General features: G+C 32.9%; 1 protein-coding gene across 2 annotated transcripts; it reads left to right on the top strand.

The window, feature by feature from the left end:
- The first annotated feature begins 941 nt into the window (after positions 1-941).
- LOC132060319 (uncharacterized) lies at positions 942-13,610 on the top strand. Of its 2 annotated transcripts, none has more exons than XM_059453307.1 (10): positions 942-1,166; positions 1,874-2,099; positions 2,973-3,177; positions 4,084-4,174; positions 4,844-4,989; positions 10,266-10,509; positions 11,212-11,316; positions 11,520-11,702; positions 12,124-12,325; positions 12,962-13,610. In XM_059453307.1, the coding sequence occupies exons 2-10, from the start codon at positions 1,883-1,885 to the stop codon at positions 13,447-13,449; spliced, it is 1,881 nt and encodes a 626-aa protein (XP_059309290.1). In that variant the 5' UTR covers positions 942-1,166; positions 1,874-1,882; the 3' UTR covers positions 13,450-13,610. The 2 variants fall into 2 exon arrangements, with proteins under 2 accessions (XP_059309290.1, XP_059309289.1); XM_059453306.1 differs by having other exon boundaries at positions 1,865-2,099.
- The last annotated feature ends 3,796 nt before the right edge of the window (positions 13,611-17,406 follow it).

Here is a 17,406-nt window from a genome sequence, read left to right as displayed (position 1 = left end):
TATATTAGAAAATTGTGTTTACAAGAGCCAATGAGGTACTATTTTAAGGTTAGTAAACCAGTTTATTTGGTAAAATTTTAACATATCAAAACACCTAAAGAAAAAGTAGTAAAAAGAAAAGAGATATGATTAACTAGAGAGCAAAAACAAAACAACATAAGCAAGCAAACTCATATATCATCAATGAGTGATATGTGATAATTGGAATTCTTTTATCTTAATTTGAAGTTTCAAATTCGGGTTTTGGAAATAATCATTAACAGGGAGCTATTTACCTTTAGTGAATTTACCTAGGTAAATTTAAATTAATCGGGCTAGTCAATATCATATGTAGCATTTTTCATAAGCGGTCTCCTTGTTATAAGAAGTGAAGAAAGACCAAATCAGCGTAATGACTTCTTATTTGAAAAAAAGAAGTATTAAATCATATTAATAAAACTCATTTCAATTACATTACTATATCCCTTCTTGACAACTTGTTCATTTTCAAATAAATCAACGATACCTTTATTAGAAAAATTACTCCTTTCGTTCCAATTTATGCGATACTTTTCGCTTTTTGAGAGTCAATTTGACTGAATTTTGAAGCTAAATTGGATTAGATTAATCCAATATTTTAAGATTAAAATTTATATATTTGAAAGCTACATAAAAAGTACTATAAGTTGTAACTTTTTCTCATATCAATTTGGTAAGAAAATACATCTTAAAATATTGATTAAAGTTTATGTCATTTGAATTTCGGAAAGCAAAAAGTATCACATAAATTGGGACAGAGGGAGTATTAAATATAGGCTACAGCGAGGCTCGCCCCGCAGACCTCCCAAAGGGGAAGGACCCACTAAACCAATACCCGCAAAGCGATAATATTTTCCGATAAAGCAGTATCACGTGACACTACTCTAACTGAAGTGCGGTGCCACGGGGGCCAATAGATCCAGGATACCAGATGGCCAAAAGAAAAACGAAAGAAAGAAAGAAAAAGAACCTAACTGCTATAAAGTAATGTCCTATCCATATCTTTTCTCCCTAAATCTTCCATTTTTCACAGTCCAAAAAAACTTTCCTCCACCTAAATACACACACCAAAAAAAGAAAGAAAGATCTATCTTAAGAGAATCAACCAGAAAGAAAAAAAGTGACTTCTAGAATCTGCATTCATTTCTGTAAGTTCTACTATTACTCAATCAAAATTCAATCTTTTTCTTCTATGTTTCCATTATTTGCTTTTCTTCTTCTGAAAATAGGCTCAAAATATATATATATATATATATATATACATATATACACACACACACACACACACACACACACATATATATATATATATATATATATACTGAAGTTTTGAGCTGTTTTTGGTTCTCTGAATTTTCAAAAATAATAATAATCTATCTTCAGAGATTTAAACAAAAAAGAAACAAAAAAAAAAATAGCAAATTCTGAAGCAGCATTCAAGGGTGGAGATACAAACTTGTTTACAATTTTGGTAGAATCCAATAGTTTTAGCTCTGACTTTATGTGTGTGTTTAAAAATTCACTTATTATGTACTCATATAAATGATTTATTCAGAACCAAGTAAACTGTCTTTTTTTTTCAGAATTCTAACTTCGCCTCTAAATCTACATTCATATTTGTAAGCTCCGTAAATCAAGATTCTATCCTTTTCTTCTATATTCCATTATTAGCATTTCTTATGCTAAATATAGAAATCCACCCACCCCACCCCCCCCCCCCCCCCCACAAAAAAAAAAAAAAAACAGAGAAATTTACTAAGTTTGTTCTGTTTTTGGTTCTATGTATATCTGAATTTTTCATTTTTTTCCCTAATTTTAGCTTCTTCTTTCTTTTTTTTCCGTGAAGGAAATGCAGAGGAGAAAAATGGGATTCTTGATGAGAAATTTTCTAGTTTTATGTTGTTGGATGATTTTAGCTGCAAAAGCAGAAGAGCACATTACATACAAAGATCCAAACAAGCCCTTAGGCAGAAGAATCAAGGACTTAATGGGCAAAATGACTTTGGAAGAAAAAATTGGCCAAATGATACAAATTGATCGTACGGTTGCAACTTCAGAGGTCATGAAGAAATACTACATAGGTAAATAAATAAATAAAATAAAAAAACAGACAGTGACGGATTTAGAAATAGCGGGTTCAATATCGACTGAACCCGCTAATTCTGAATTCTGAATCCGTCAATTTGAACAGACATAAGTGTCTGTTATTTTATATTTTGTTCTTGGAGTTTATTTATATATGCAGTATGATTTTTCTGCAAAAAGAATTTAGTTGAACCCTTTTTGGTAAATATGGCTTGTCAAATGGATGCAATGGGTTTGGTCGGACCCACTGATTTTAAATTTTGAATCCACCACTGGAAATTAGAGGCAGAGTTGGAATTTGAAGTTTATGGGTTCTGAACTTGTCTGCAAACCCATAGCTCGTTTTAGTTACTATATTCGCGATTAAACGTTTAAACATATTTAATGAATTTCCTAGTACAAATACAGGGTCTAAACAAAAGCTACTGGGCCAAACCCATACCTAATACCTAACATTATAGCTCAGTGTCGATTTTTCAATATTTTGTTATGTGAGGTTACCGATTTTCTAGCAAAGTGGATTCAGTCGAACCTTTTTCTAATAAATGTGGCTATGCCACTGGATGCACGGTCATAAAAAACAGAATCCGCTGATTCTAAATCCTGAAATCCGTCACTGTATAGAGAAGTAGACATTTTTCAATATTTTGTTATGTGAGTTCACCTATATACACAATATAGTTTTCTGTCAAAACAAATATAGTCAAACTCCATTGATAAATGTGGCTTTGTTATAGAATGTACTGATTTTAAATCCTGAATCGATCACTATTTACAAAAATATCCATTTTTAACATTTTTTTTTTTAACTGTTTGTCTATGTGACTTTAATTTGATATATATTTTTTTTTTTTTTTTTGGATGAGCAGGAAGTGTGTTGAGTGGTGGAGGAAGTGTGCCTAAGAAAGAAGCATCACCAGAAGATTGGATTGACATGATAAATGGTTTTCAGAAGGGTTCATTATCGACTCGTCTTGGGATACCTATGATTTATGGGATTGATGCTGTTCATGGCAACAACAATGCCTATAATGCTACAATTTTCCCTCATAATGTTGGTCTTGGAGTAACCAGGTAAACTGAGATAATGCTTTCTATCATAAATTGTCTCGGAGCAACGGTAGAGTTGTCTTTACTTGACCTATAGCCTATAGGCACGAGTTTGAATCGTAAAATCAACCGCTGATACTTGTGTCAGGGTAGTGTTGTCTACATTACACCCCCTTGGGGTGCGACCCTTCCTTTGACCCTACGACTTACGTGAACGCTATGGTGAAGCAGGGGCAGAGCCACGTTTAGCTCCAGGGGTTCATCCGAACCCTCTCGGCGAAAAATTACAGTGTATTTTCAAAGTTAAAATTATTTTATTATGTATATATAGTAGATGTTGAATCCCCTGACTTCTTCGTGTATTTACCTTTTAGAATTTTTGAAACCCCTAGGTGAAAATCCGAAAACCGTTGGCCTTTGGGGTCGGGTTGTAGTTCTGCTTACGTGTTCAGCAGAATCTAGTAGCTTTGGTGCAATTCCTGTATTTATATTAAAATATCCACTTAATATGTATAGAAATTTTTCAGAATCGAGTAAGTTGCCTTTTCTATAACTCAGAGTGGAGACTTAGAATCCTAGTTCCACCTCTGCTGAATCTGGAATGTTTTATGGACCAGGCTACCTTTTTTTATTTTCATCATAAATTGATTAGTTTTAACTAACTGTCAACCTACGGTAATTCACCTTCTTTACTCGAATTGAAGACTGGCAATGCGAGCAAACTCACATAGGCGAAGTCTAAGTTAAAACAATATAGTTAAGTAAATTATAATTATTGCATTTCGAGATTTAAACTTTCTGTTAGTTGTCTCTGTTTGTAATAACCTAACTTTGGATTAATTTTTCTTGGTAAATTTTACCATTTTTTATATTTTTTTTTTTTTTTTTTTTTTTTCAATCTTGATATACTTCATTTTTTTTTGGTAATAGGGATCCTCAACTGGTCAAGAAGATTGGATCTGCAACAGCACTTGAAGCTAGAGCAACTGGAATTCCATATGTTTTTGCACCTTGTCTTGCGGTAATGTTCTATCAACTAATTTTCTTCAACACAATTTTGAAAAAACAATAATTTTTACTTCTTAAAGTTGTAGCGAGCTGGTAAATATTTCTCTGCTTTTAATCAGAGATTTCGGGTTCGAATCCTGAATGGGATCACCTTTGGTAAGGAGCGTTTTACCCCTTAAAATGGGACTTCCTAGCTCGAAACCGAATTCGTTATTAGGTCCGAAACGAGTAGCGATCATTGGATGGGAATTATAAAAAACTAATTTTCTTCTATATTTTCTGCAAAATTGAATTACTTCTCGTAAATAGAGATTTTTAATATGGATTACATTTTATGCGATGTGTAAATAATATTTACACAATCATGTCACTTATAAAGTAATTATAAGTAAATCTTTTCAATAAACATTAACCGCTAACTTGGTAAAAATGACAAGTAACCGATCATCATAGGTTAAAGCTATGTTATTCGCATACCCAAAATGTTGTCATACCGGGTGTTCGATCCTCCAAAATACATAGCTTTTGGACAATTCGACACACATCTAATAGTATTTTTGAAGAGTCCAAATAATATATATAGAATTATAGTACGCAGATACTATAGTTTTCTTTTTTTGTTGCATTGTCAGTATATAATTTAAATGTTTTTATATAATATTAATTTTAAATTCTTGTTCAGGTTTGCAGAGATCCAAGATGGGGCAGATGTTATGAGAGTTATAGTGAAGATCCTAAAATTGTTAGGGCAATGAGTGAGATGGTTCCTGGATTACAGGGAGATGTTCCTTCTAATGGTAGATTAGGAGTCCCTTTTGTTGCTGACAAGTAAGTTTTTCTTTTCATAATTTAATTTATATCCGCTGAGTGTATAATGAATTTTTATATTATTAGTATAATTTAATACGTTCTAATTGTATAGAATTAAGTTAAGGGATCTTAACATTTTTGGTCAACCGACATAAATAAAATTTTACCCGCCTAGTCATAATAGTTTGTAGTCGTCGTCGGTGTATACTCTATGTATAACAAGTGTATAATACACAATGTATTTAAGACCGATTATATAGTGATTATACACTAGAAACTAGCTAAAATTTATTAAAAATAAAGACTAAAATCCCTTTAAGTTAAACCTTTTCTTTCAGATTTATGCGCAATTATATATTAATTATACATTAATTATGCACTGCATACTAACAAGATTTTATAAAAATAAAAAATCAGAGGTATTTTCTATTGTGGGCTTTCCCTTTTAATATAAACCTTTTCTTTGAGATTTATGACCATTCTGTAGGCTTCTTGATCTAACTTTGTTTATTAATCAATGCTGCTATTTTATGTCATTAAAGCACATAATAATAGCTACTTCACTTTTGGTCAGGCAGTGTGTACTGTTGCATTATTGAGTTCTATAAATCATGATGTAGATTTGATCAGAAAGATATTTTGGCCTAATTAATTCACATGGATTTTCATAAAAAGTCCATAACCTTGAATTCAATGATTTTTCTGAAACTCACATGCATACAATAATGATTAATTAAAACGCGCTTTTTCTTTTGACTTTATTTGATTTCTTGTCATTATTTTTTCGCTACAGTGGAAAGGAGGTGGAGATTTTATTCTGATAGCATGTTTTTAGGATTTTGCAACATGCAAGAATAACCTTTCTATTTTTATACTTAATAGCTTTGCTTTAGTCTCATATCTGTATTGTGGGAATTCATTATTAATTGGTTAGATTTACAATGGTTGCTATCAGTGGTAGAGGCAAAATTTTCATTAAAAAAAATTTAATCTTATATATATAATGAAACTTTCTGGCGATGGAATCCTTTAGCTTTTCTATGATTGCCACCTACCGAACTCTCCTTCTTTATTCTAGTTTGAGGCCACAATGTGAGCAAGCCATCAGCGGCAGAGTTAAAATTAACCTCACCATAAGAAATAAATAGAAATTAGCTATGAAATTCGTTATTAATTTATCGCTAAATAACTCGTAATTAATATGATTTTTTGATAATTCATCGTTAGCCCGACATTAAATAGATTTAGTGTTAGTTTTTTATTGTTTAACGATAGAAGTAGGCCGTCGTTATTCCTACTTTTTTTTTTTTGGTGCCTTTTCTTTCTAAAAGAAATCTGTGGGGCTGCATGATTCTTGTTTTTAGAAGTTGGAAGAAAGTGGGATAATTGATTTGTAAGTTAGGCACGTGACTTGAATTATTTGTTTGGGTAGATAGTGTTTTCGTGATCCATGTGATTATGATAATATAGCCAGTAAGAAAAAGACAGATTTGTGAAACAAACAAGGCACAGAAATTCAATTTTTGGTCCATTGTATCATGACACAAAAGCATCTTTATAGCGTGGGCTTTTGAACCATGACATGGACTTTAAGTCACATGGACCAGTGACCACCATTTCCACCTTGTAGAAATCAACAAAACACACACATACACACAAAATAAAATATTCAAGCTTAAATAGTTTAATTTGGTGATGGGTAAAATAAAAAACACAAGATTTCTACCTAACACTAGCATACATGCCCATGAGTTGCACGGGCCGAATATGTCTATTCACTTTAATTAGCCAGTATTTAAGATTTATATTTTAAAAATATATAAAATATATTTTATGTACCATCACTTTAGTTATAATAAAAAATGAAGTTTAAAATTTAAAAACATATGATGGAATTAAGCCTTTGAGATGGAAAGAGTCGGACTTTTTTTTCATTGTCATGACAATGAAAGTTGTTCATCGATGTGAAAGAGAAAAATAGTAAGAATATGAGGGAAAATTAATATTTCGTTTTTAGATTTTTTCTTTTAAATTCTTTAATATCTTATATATATACCGACAGGTTGATATTCATTTCAATTAATTAACTGTTCAGATCCAAACATAAGAACTATTGTTGTATATATTAGATTTTTTAAAAGCAAAACTAATAAAATGTTTTTATAATATTAATTAAAAAATATATTATAATTTTTTATATTAACAATTATAGATAAAAAGAATTGTTACAAAGAAATCAAAATTAGAAAGATATATGTTATATCGCAAATCACCAAATACATTTTATAATATAAAGAAACAATCAGAGAATGCAAAGGAGAGTAAAATAAGTAAAGTATTGACAAAGAAGGAAAACGGGAATAAAAGTCACTCCCTCCCTTCACTTTTACTTGTCGACGCTAAAAAATGAAATTTTTGTTCTTCTTATTTTACCCTTCACATTAATTACTTTTTTCAAATCATTTTCTGAGACTATACACCAATAAATATGGATACTATGATAAAATATATACTTTATTTATTAATTCTTAAAGAAACTGAAAGTCAAAAGTGGACAAGTGAAAGTTCATGGAGGGAATAAATATGTGTAGGAGAATTAAAATTGAAGTGCATACATGTATACATGAGAAGAGAATAAATACTTAGTACTATGACATATGTCCAAGTGGGATAAAAAAGTAGTTAGTTAAACTGTACAATTTATATAACTTTTGGTACAAATTTTCATTGCTATTGTTTGTCTTCTCTTCACGGTTAAAGTATTGACAAAGAAGAAAAATGGGGATAAAAGCCACTCCTTCCGTTTAGTTTTACCTGTCCGCGATCAAGAAAAAGAAATTTTTATTCTTATTATTAATTTTATCCTTCACATTAATTACTCATTTTCAAATCATTTTCGAAAGCCATTGAGACTTACACCAATAAATATTAATATCATGGTAAAATATATACTCCCTCCGTCCCGTATTTCTTGTCACTATTTTTTTTTGCACGCCTCTTAAGAAATCATAAATAAAAGATGTATTTCACTATCTTACCCCTATCTCTCTTCAATAGATACATTCTAATCAAAATTGACTATTTTTAAGAACAATTATTACTAAGGGTAAGATAGGAAAGATTTAATTAATTTTATCTTGGTTTTGTAAATGAACAAGTAGTATGGGCATATTTTTTAATATATATAACAGAAAGGATAAGATGGGAAAGATTTAATTAATTTTATCTTGATTTTGTAAATGAACAAATAATTTGGACATATATATATTTTAGTAATGTTAAGTACTTCATTTATGAACAAGTAAAAGTGCACGAAGGAAATAAATATGTGTCAGATAATTAAAATTGAAGCGCATATGTGTATACATAAGGAGAGAATAAATATTCAAAAAGTAATGTTGAACATTTCATTTATGAAATATGTATGTGTCGGAGAATTAAATTTGAAGTGCATATGTGTATACATGAGGATAGAATAAATATTCATTACTATGACATATGTCCACGTGGATAAAAAAGTAGTTGGTTAAAGTGTACAATTTATATAGCTTTTGGTACAAGCATTCATTGCGTGTACAATTTTAATGTTAAGTACTTCATTTATGAACAAGTAAAAGTGCACGGAGAAAATAAATGTGTCAGAGAATTAAAATTGAAGTGCATATGTATATACATGAGGAGAGAATAAATATTCAGAAAGTAATGTTGACTACTTCATTTACGAACAATTAAAAGTGCACGGAGGAAATAAATGTGTCAGAGAATTAAATTTGAGGTGCATACGTGTATACATGAGGATAGAATAAATATTCAGTACAATAACATATGTCCACGTGGGATAAAAAGTAATTGGTTAAATTGTACAATTTATATTGCTTTCGGTACAAACATTCACTGCGGGTACAATTTGTAAAGCAGTGGGTACAAGGAGGGATTGCTGTGTTCGTCCCTCCATGGTACTTATATGTAATGTCATTTATGAAATATATATGTGTTGGAGAATTAAATTTGAAGTGCATATATGTATTCATGAGGATTGAGGATAGAATAAATATTTATTACTATGACATATGTCCACGTGGATAAAAAAATAGTTGGTTAAAGTGTACAATTTATATAGCTTTTGGTACAAGTATTCATTGTGTGTACAATTTTAATGTTAAGTACTTCATTTATAAACAAGTAAAAGTGCACGGAGAAAATAAATATGTGTCAGAGAATTAAAATTGAAGTGCGTATGTGTATACATGAGGAGAAAATAAATATTCAGAAAGTAATATTGACTACTTCATTTACGAACAATTAAAAGTGCACGGAGGAAATAAATGTGTCAGAGAATTAAACTTGAGGTGCATACGTGTATACATGAGGATAGAATAAATATTCAATACAATAACATATGTCCACGTGGGATAAAAAGTTAATTGGTTAAATTGTATAATTGAGATCCCTCCATGGCGCTTATATATAATGTAAATGTAAATATAAATATTATTCTTCAATTAGAAATTTATATATTCTCATTGATGTTGGGAAGTAACAATTACTTAGGTGTAGAATGTGGATGTGGTGTGGATATAGAATTTTAAGTGTTTTTTCATGTTACGACACGTGTTGCATTGTGAGTGGCACGCGTCAGGCACTTCCTTGGAAGAATTACAACTGGTTCAGTCGTAAGCAGGTGGATTAGAGGGTGGGGACACCCTGAATACTCTCGGCAAAAAATTATATTACATATATAAGGTAAATTTTCTATGATTATGTATATATTCTAACTTTTGACTACCCTAAACAAATGAGAAAGGTTACCTCAAACGGTCCAGAGTGTTCAAAATTGTCTCTAGCATCCTAAGTTTGATTCCCAGGGACAATATTATTATTTTTATTTTTTAATATTTAGCTGTTGTTGTTTTTTCCGAACCCCCTGAGTGAAAATCCTGAATCCGCTAATGGTCGTAAGAAGTATAAATCATAAAGATTGGATCCATCAAATTTTAATTCTGGACTCGTTTATTATCATCCACAAAATTTTAAGTGTATAATTGAAACATCGAAACAAGTTGAGGCCTAATGGAACACTTATATATTGTCCCTATGCAGTGGCTTAGCTACATAAAGTGAAGGGTGGTCAGTTGAACATCCTTCATCAGAAAATTATACTATATATAAAAGTCAAAAAAATACGTTTTATACACGTTTACTAAACCTAAAAAACTTTTAGTGAAATTTCTCGCATCGTCGCTGTCCCTAAGCATAAATCATGTCATGTGGACTCACAACTATTTTTGTTACAGGCAAAAGGTGGCTGCTTGTGCTAAGCATTATGTGGGAGATGGTGGGACAGTGAAAGGCATCAATGAGAACAACACAATTATTGATAGACATGGTTTACTTAGTCTACATATGGCAGGTTACTATAATTCAATCATCAAAGGTGTTGCTACTGTTATGGTTTCCTATTCAAGTTGGAATGGTGTCAGAATGCATGGAAATAAAGAATTGGTCACTGGTTTTCTTAAAGGCACACTTAGATTCAGAGTAAATTCCTAATTCTCTCTTCTCTTTGTGAATTAACTATTTTTGTAGTGTTCAATATATGCAACATTTATGTTGCTGGGGTCCTTCAAAAGTATTGCCGTATCCATGTCGGATTCTCAAAAACCATTTATTTTGGAGCATTCGATACTGCTACAATAACATTGTAGAGTTCAATAAATGCAGCCTCTGTTGCTCAAACCCTCTAAAAATGTTGTCGCCCACTTTTGGATCCTTCAAAATTTCTGGAGGATGCGACACGGGTGTTTTGGAAGATCTCACGCGAGTGCGATAATATTTTTGGAGGATCCGACACGGTGCGGAAACATTACTGGAGGATCCGAGCAATATTGCAGGGTTCAATAGATGCAACCGTTGTTGTTGCTCGGATCTTCCAGAAATGTTGTCACACCGTGTTGGATCCTTCAAAAAGATTGGAGGATCTGACACGAGTATTTTGGAAGATCCGACACAGGTGCAACAACATTATTGGAGGATTCGAGCAACATTTAGTAAAGTTCAACATATGCACCCTATGTTGCTCGAATCCTTCAAAAAGTTGTCATGCCCGTGTTGAATTCTTCAAAAAGTTTGGAGGATCCGACACAAGTGCGATGATAACTTTTGGAGGATCCGAGCAGCATAGAATGCAACAAGATGGGGATTTCAAATTTAACATTGTGAATTTTGTGGAATTTGTTTCAGGGGTTTGTTATTTCAGATTGGGCAGGAATTGACAAGCTTACTTATCCATGGCATACAAACTATACATATTCCATTCTTCAAGGTGTCAATGCTGGCATTGACATGGTGAGTCACTAAATCATCTATTTCAAAAAATGCATGACCATTTACCTCTTTTTCCTTAATACAATCTATTTATAATAGTTGTTTAAATTCTGGATCTGCCTCGTACTATCACGCGATTCTAAGACCTCAAGAATGAGTTTCGACTCAATTTAAGTGACCTAAAGAGCTAATCCCTTGCTATTTTCCTTCTTGTATATTTGCAGGTTATGTTGCCTTACAACTATACAGAATTCATTGATGGTTTAACATATTTAGTGAACAACAACTATGTTCAAATGGGCCGCATCGACGATGCAGTCAAGAGGATTCTCAGGGTGAAGTTCCAAATGGGACTTTTTGAGGAGCCTCTTGCTGATTATAGTTTGACGAAATATCTCGGAAGCCCGGTGAGTTCAATATTTATAGATAAATGAGAGGGAAAAGGTCAAAATTTGCCCTTATGCTATCGAAATACTCAACTTTGCCATCCGTTATAGTTTTTGTCCATTCATACTCTTGATGTTACCAATCGCCTCATATTTGTCATTGCCATTATCGGAGCTCCAACGTAAGCATGTGTCCAAATTCTTTGACTTTTGACTGTAGTTTAAAATTATCCTAACGTTGGAGCTCCTTTAGGGTCCAGGAAAAAAAAACGAGCCTTTTTTCCTGATGCATAACATTAGACCAAAAGTCAAAGTAAGGGCAATATTTCTCGATTTTGATAGTACAGGAGCAAATTTGACGCTTTTCTTCCCTAAACAAAATAAGAAGTTAAATTGGAAAAGTAGAATCCTGAATTCATCTTGTTGTGTTACAATATTGCAGGAGCATAGAGAATTGGCAAGAGAAGCAGTGAGAAGGTCACTTGTTTTGTTAAAGAATGGTGCAAATGCAGATGAACCAGTTTTGCCACTTCCAAAAAAGGCAACAAGTATATTAGTTGCAGGAGCCCATGCTAACAATATGGGCTACCAATGTGGTGGATGGACCATTACATGGCAAGGACTTAGTGGAAACACAACAATTGGTACATTTTCTTCTTTTCCCTCAACATTATATATCCGAATTTGAGTTGTTTAGCCTATTCTGACTCAACCACACTTAAGGTGGTAAAATGGTTTTTCACTCGGTCCATTTTAACCAACTCAAACTTTATTTAGCCCACCCATTCAACACCCTGAAGCTATGTTGCTCGGACTTTCCAAAATTGATCTCGTACTGATATCAGTTTCTCTAAAAATGCACTACTTTTGGAGGATCTAACACGCACCAAGTGGCAATTTTGAAGAGTCCAAACAACATAACCTTGCGGGTATCTATTTTGACTCATCTGAGTATATCCCGTTCAAGTAGCCTTAACTTATGTTTTGACGGGTTGAGTTATAATCCATCGCTTAATCCACCTTAATGCAACCTATCTTGATTTAAACAAATTAAACATCAGATGAATTTTGTTGAGTCGTGGCCTGTTTATCTATTCAACCGTATTTACCTCCTCAATAGCGGACTCCCAACTTGTTTGTGATTGAGGCATGGTAGTTGTTGTAACTCCTCAAAACTTAATATGACATGCATTTTATAAAACCTACATAAAAAAAGTATGGCAACAAAGTGAAGTGCCAACTCTATTGTACACTAATCAATTAGCAACTGTTTTTGACAGGTACGACAATTCTCTCAGCTATAGAGAACACAGTTGATCCAGAAACAAAGGTTGTGTTCAAGGAAAATCCGGATGCCGAATTCGTCAAGTCCAACAACTTCTCCTATGCCATCGTCGTGGTGGGAGAGACGCCGTACGCGGAAGGCTCTGGTGACAGCCTAAACTTAACAATCCCAGCGCCCGGCCCGGACACCATGACCACGGTCTGCGCCTCGGTGAAGTGCGTGGTCGTGCTCGTCACGGGCCGGCCGGTCGTGATCCAGCCGTATCTAGCTCAAGTGGATGCACTTGTAGCAGCATGGCTACCAGGCACAGAAGGACAAGGTGTTGCTGATGTCCTGTTTGGTGACTATGGTTTTACTGGAAAATTAGCAAGGACTTGGTTCAAGACTGTTGATCAACTCCCTATGAATGTTGGTGATCCACATTATGACCCTTTGTTTCCTTTTGGATTTGGACTTACCACAGAACCAGCCAAGGCCTACTAATGAAAACAACTGATTTTTCACACACACAGACACACAAGAAGTTCATACACATCTATATATTACCACTTTATGATTTGAGTTTAGTGCAAAGATTAAACATGTAACAGAGGCAATGTCAGACAAGTGGAGTAATCGAAATGGAACTTTTTGTTTTGTCTCAATTTGTTTGTCCTTTTTGTATCTTGAATAGTAAAATCAAACAGGGGGAGCTACAGTGGCCGAAGTGTGGTCAGTTGAACATCCTTTGCTGAAAAATTATACCCCTTCCGTTACAATGAATGTGGTGTTTGAATGGACACGAAGTTTTAGAAAGAAAGGCTATCTAAACTTGTGATCTAAAATAAGTCATAGACATTTGTGTGGCCGTAAATCATCTAATTAAGAATAAAATGAGAAGTATAAAGTTAAACTGTTTCTAAATAAAGAAGTATTACATTCTTTTTGAGGCAGTATAAACAGGAAAGTACGACAGATAGATTAGAACAGAAGGAACACTACGTTATATAGTACTTTTTACACATATATACGTTGACGAAATTTAGAGGAGGAGCCCAATGGTGAATGGTCCTACAGCAGTGCCATTTTCGATCTTTATACCAATGTGTTTGTCATTTTTGTCTGTTAAATAATACAATCAAATACTGAAGAGGCTGACCAAGTAACAGAATCAGACAACTCTATAGATAGCCCTCAAATGTAGCAAGTAACCAGATAAGAGCATCACCGTCAGATGTTTTGGTAGGATAGTAAGTACCTCGAGTTGTGTTCTAACACATAGATGGTAATACTGTAATAATTCAGGTGGAAAAATGAACTAACTTATAGTTTGGGTGTGAAACTCGCGAATGATAGTTCAATTGTGTTTTTGGCCACTATCTCAAATTTAAACAATGTTAAGAGAAATAGTCCAAACTCCAACTAATTTTCCGTGTATAGAAAAAGATCCATTGAAAAAATACAATTAAAAGATTAACTCAACATGGCAAAAGATTAACTTATTTGAAAGATGGATACTGAGATCCAAAGAAAAAATACAGTTAGAATATTAACTCAATTGTTTGAAAGATTTTCACTGCGTAGGAAAAAATCTTTAGGAAGAGAGAGAATAGATTTTAATATATTTATGAGCAAGTTATTAACTATCTAAACCATGGTTAGGGTCTTGCTTTAGTTCATTAAATCTTAGCCATTAATTCTAACGTATGCCATGTGTCCCTAATCCAAGCTAGAACAAAAAATGGAGAGAAGAGAAATGGAGAGAAGCCGAATCCCTTTTAATATCTCTATCTCCTAAAGAGAACTTTTATATAAATAAAAAATAAACATCTTTGCTTGATAAGTAAATCGATATTTGTACTTACACCAAGTTATCATTGTACTTTAACTTGAAATCGCTATAAGAATCATAAATTTCAAATTCTGAATCCGCCCTTGCTATAATTTTATCATTATTTGCAGTGGCTACCAATCAAATATTTTGAAAAGAATAAATATATATAGATTAAATGAGATCGTCCAAATAAAGCCGAGGGAGAAATAACCTCTATACCTTCTTAAAGTAGGGATAAGGTCTACGTACATCCTACACTCCTCAGACCCCACTTCAGAAATTACACCGGATTTGTTGTTTTTGTTAAGATTGTCCAAATAGGCTACTAGGTGAAAATAGGCTGATCTGTAACCAATATTTGAAGAATTTGTTGTTTTTGTTGAGATTGTCCAAAATAGGCTATTTCTACAAGAGGTTGGTGAAAATAGGCTGCTTGAATCTATGACCTGGGACAACCAATATTCGTGAAGAAATCATATTGAGAGGCCCTTAAATTTATTTTATCAAATTTATACACTAACAAAAAAAATTTAAACAACAAATTAATCATTTAAGACAAAAAATAGCGAATTTAAAAAAAAAAAAAAGAAACGCACAAAAAAATAAAGTGGTGGATTATTGGATGTTGAGGTCCGGAACTCAAAGTGAAAATTTTGATTTGACTATGATCACAAACAAAAAAAAATAAAAAAATGAACGTACATAATGTAGAATAGTTTGAGTTTTGAGCATTAACAGTGTCAAAAATACTTCTGATTAATTTAAAAGATAATTGTAGCTTATTCAATTAAGCAGCACTCATTGATAAATATAAAAAATAATTGTAAATAACCTAATATAATATGATGAATTACACTAAAAGGAAACCAGTGCATGAATGATTTTGTGTTTGTTACACCTCGGAAAATTCCATGTTGTTGCATAGAAAATAGACTAACGCAGGGTAAGAAGTATGCGATGTTTCTATAAGTAAGAAAGGTTATTCAACGATTCTAGTTAAGGTTTCAAAGATGTTGGAAGTAAGAGGAGAAAGTTCCTTAAGAAAGGCAAAGTATATGTTGTGTTTTGGAAAAGCTCCATAAAGTACCGAGCCAATGTTGACTTAATGATGTCTTAAAGAAGAGTTGTGACGCCCCTTAGATTGCTAATGAAGTGTTAAACAAGTGTTAAGAAGGTTTTATAAGGATTGGAGATTAAATGAACGACGGAAAAATCATTTCAGGAAAATGGAGTTGTACGACCACTTATACGGTCCGTATAACTTTATACGATCCGTATAACACCCAATAGAAATGTTGTTTCTCTGATGGTGAAGTACGGTCACTTATACGGACCGTATAATGTTATACGGACCGTATAAGTGTCCGTGGAAGTCGCGACGGGCTGAGTTAAGTTCAAGTATTTAAATGTGATCCCACTTCATTATTTTCATTTTCCACACTTCTCCACTTCTCTCCAAGGATCTAGAACATTCCATACATTTCATATACAAGAATTCAAGGGAAATCAAAGATTAATATCATTAATCCAAGGGAATCAAGTATAAGGAAGCTCTTAGGGGTTGCTAGAGTCAAGAAACTTTATGGATTAAAGTTAGGGTTTTTCTTCAAGTGAAGTATTTTCATCCAAAGGCTATTCCTACGCAATCAAAGGTAAGTTTTATGATCATTTCATGTTATTTGAACTATGGAGAGGTTGAAAGACTTGGGTTATAGAAGGAAATAGAAAATGGGTTACAAACATGAGAATAGTGACATTGTTGAGTAATAGCTTAATATGAATCATGATTTTTGATATGTTGTTATTATAATTACGTTATAAATGATATTAAGAACATGGGAGAGACATTATATGAGGATGAATGAAATGTTATATTGTGACCATAGTTATGGATGATGTGAAATAGAATTGGGAGACTTGAATGATGTATGGTTGACGAATATTGTTGGATATGATATTAGGAATGTTATTATTGATGATTGGGAGTTGTTATATGATATGGAGAAAGTTGTAGAAACAAAGGAAATGCTTCCCAATTTTCGTTAGCTTTAGCCTAAGCTTAAGTATGTTTCGATTACCTAATCTTAGCACGAATTCCTTCGAATGTAGAATTAAGAACTTGGAAGGTAGTGTATAGCTGGCAAGTTAGAAAGGCGAAGAGGTATGTAAGGCTAGTCCTTTTCTTTCATAAAGGCATGATTCTTATGTTACCATTTTCTGTATATTCCATGACCTTCTTACGTCCCCAAAAGTTTCTTAAGATGAGACAGTTCTACGATAATCGGGGCGGATGATTTTCATTCGTGGTGTTCGGAAAAAAAAAAGAAGCTAAATATGTCAGACGAAAGTTAATATATGCACATAAATACAGAAAATTTACCCTATATATACGATACCCTCGTTGGCTGTGCATCCGCCACTGACGATAATGATGGTCAGGATGATGCTATTTATGAGTTCGATAAACCTATTTCATGATTTGACTTCCTTATCTCCCATGATCTTCTTACGTTCCGGAGATTATAAGCCTATGACTATTAAGAACTACTTATGAGATAAAGATAAGAGATATGTCATGAATATGATAATGATGATGATGAGCCTAAGTCTAGAGATTCTAAAGCCTA

This window comes from Lycium ferocissimum, chromosome 6, assembly GCF_029784015.1.
Source record: "Lycium ferocissimum isolate CSIRO_LF1 chromosome 6, AGI_CSIRO_Lferr_CH_V1, whole genome shotgun sequence".
In the NCBI taxonomy this organism is placed as follows: domain Eukaryota; kingdom Viridiplantae; phylum Streptophyta; class Magnoliopsida; order Solanales; family Solanaceae; genus Lycium; species Lycium ferocissimum.
Note: the sequence above shows the minus strand (reverse complement) of the source record. Positions and strands in the feature narration are given on the sequence as shown.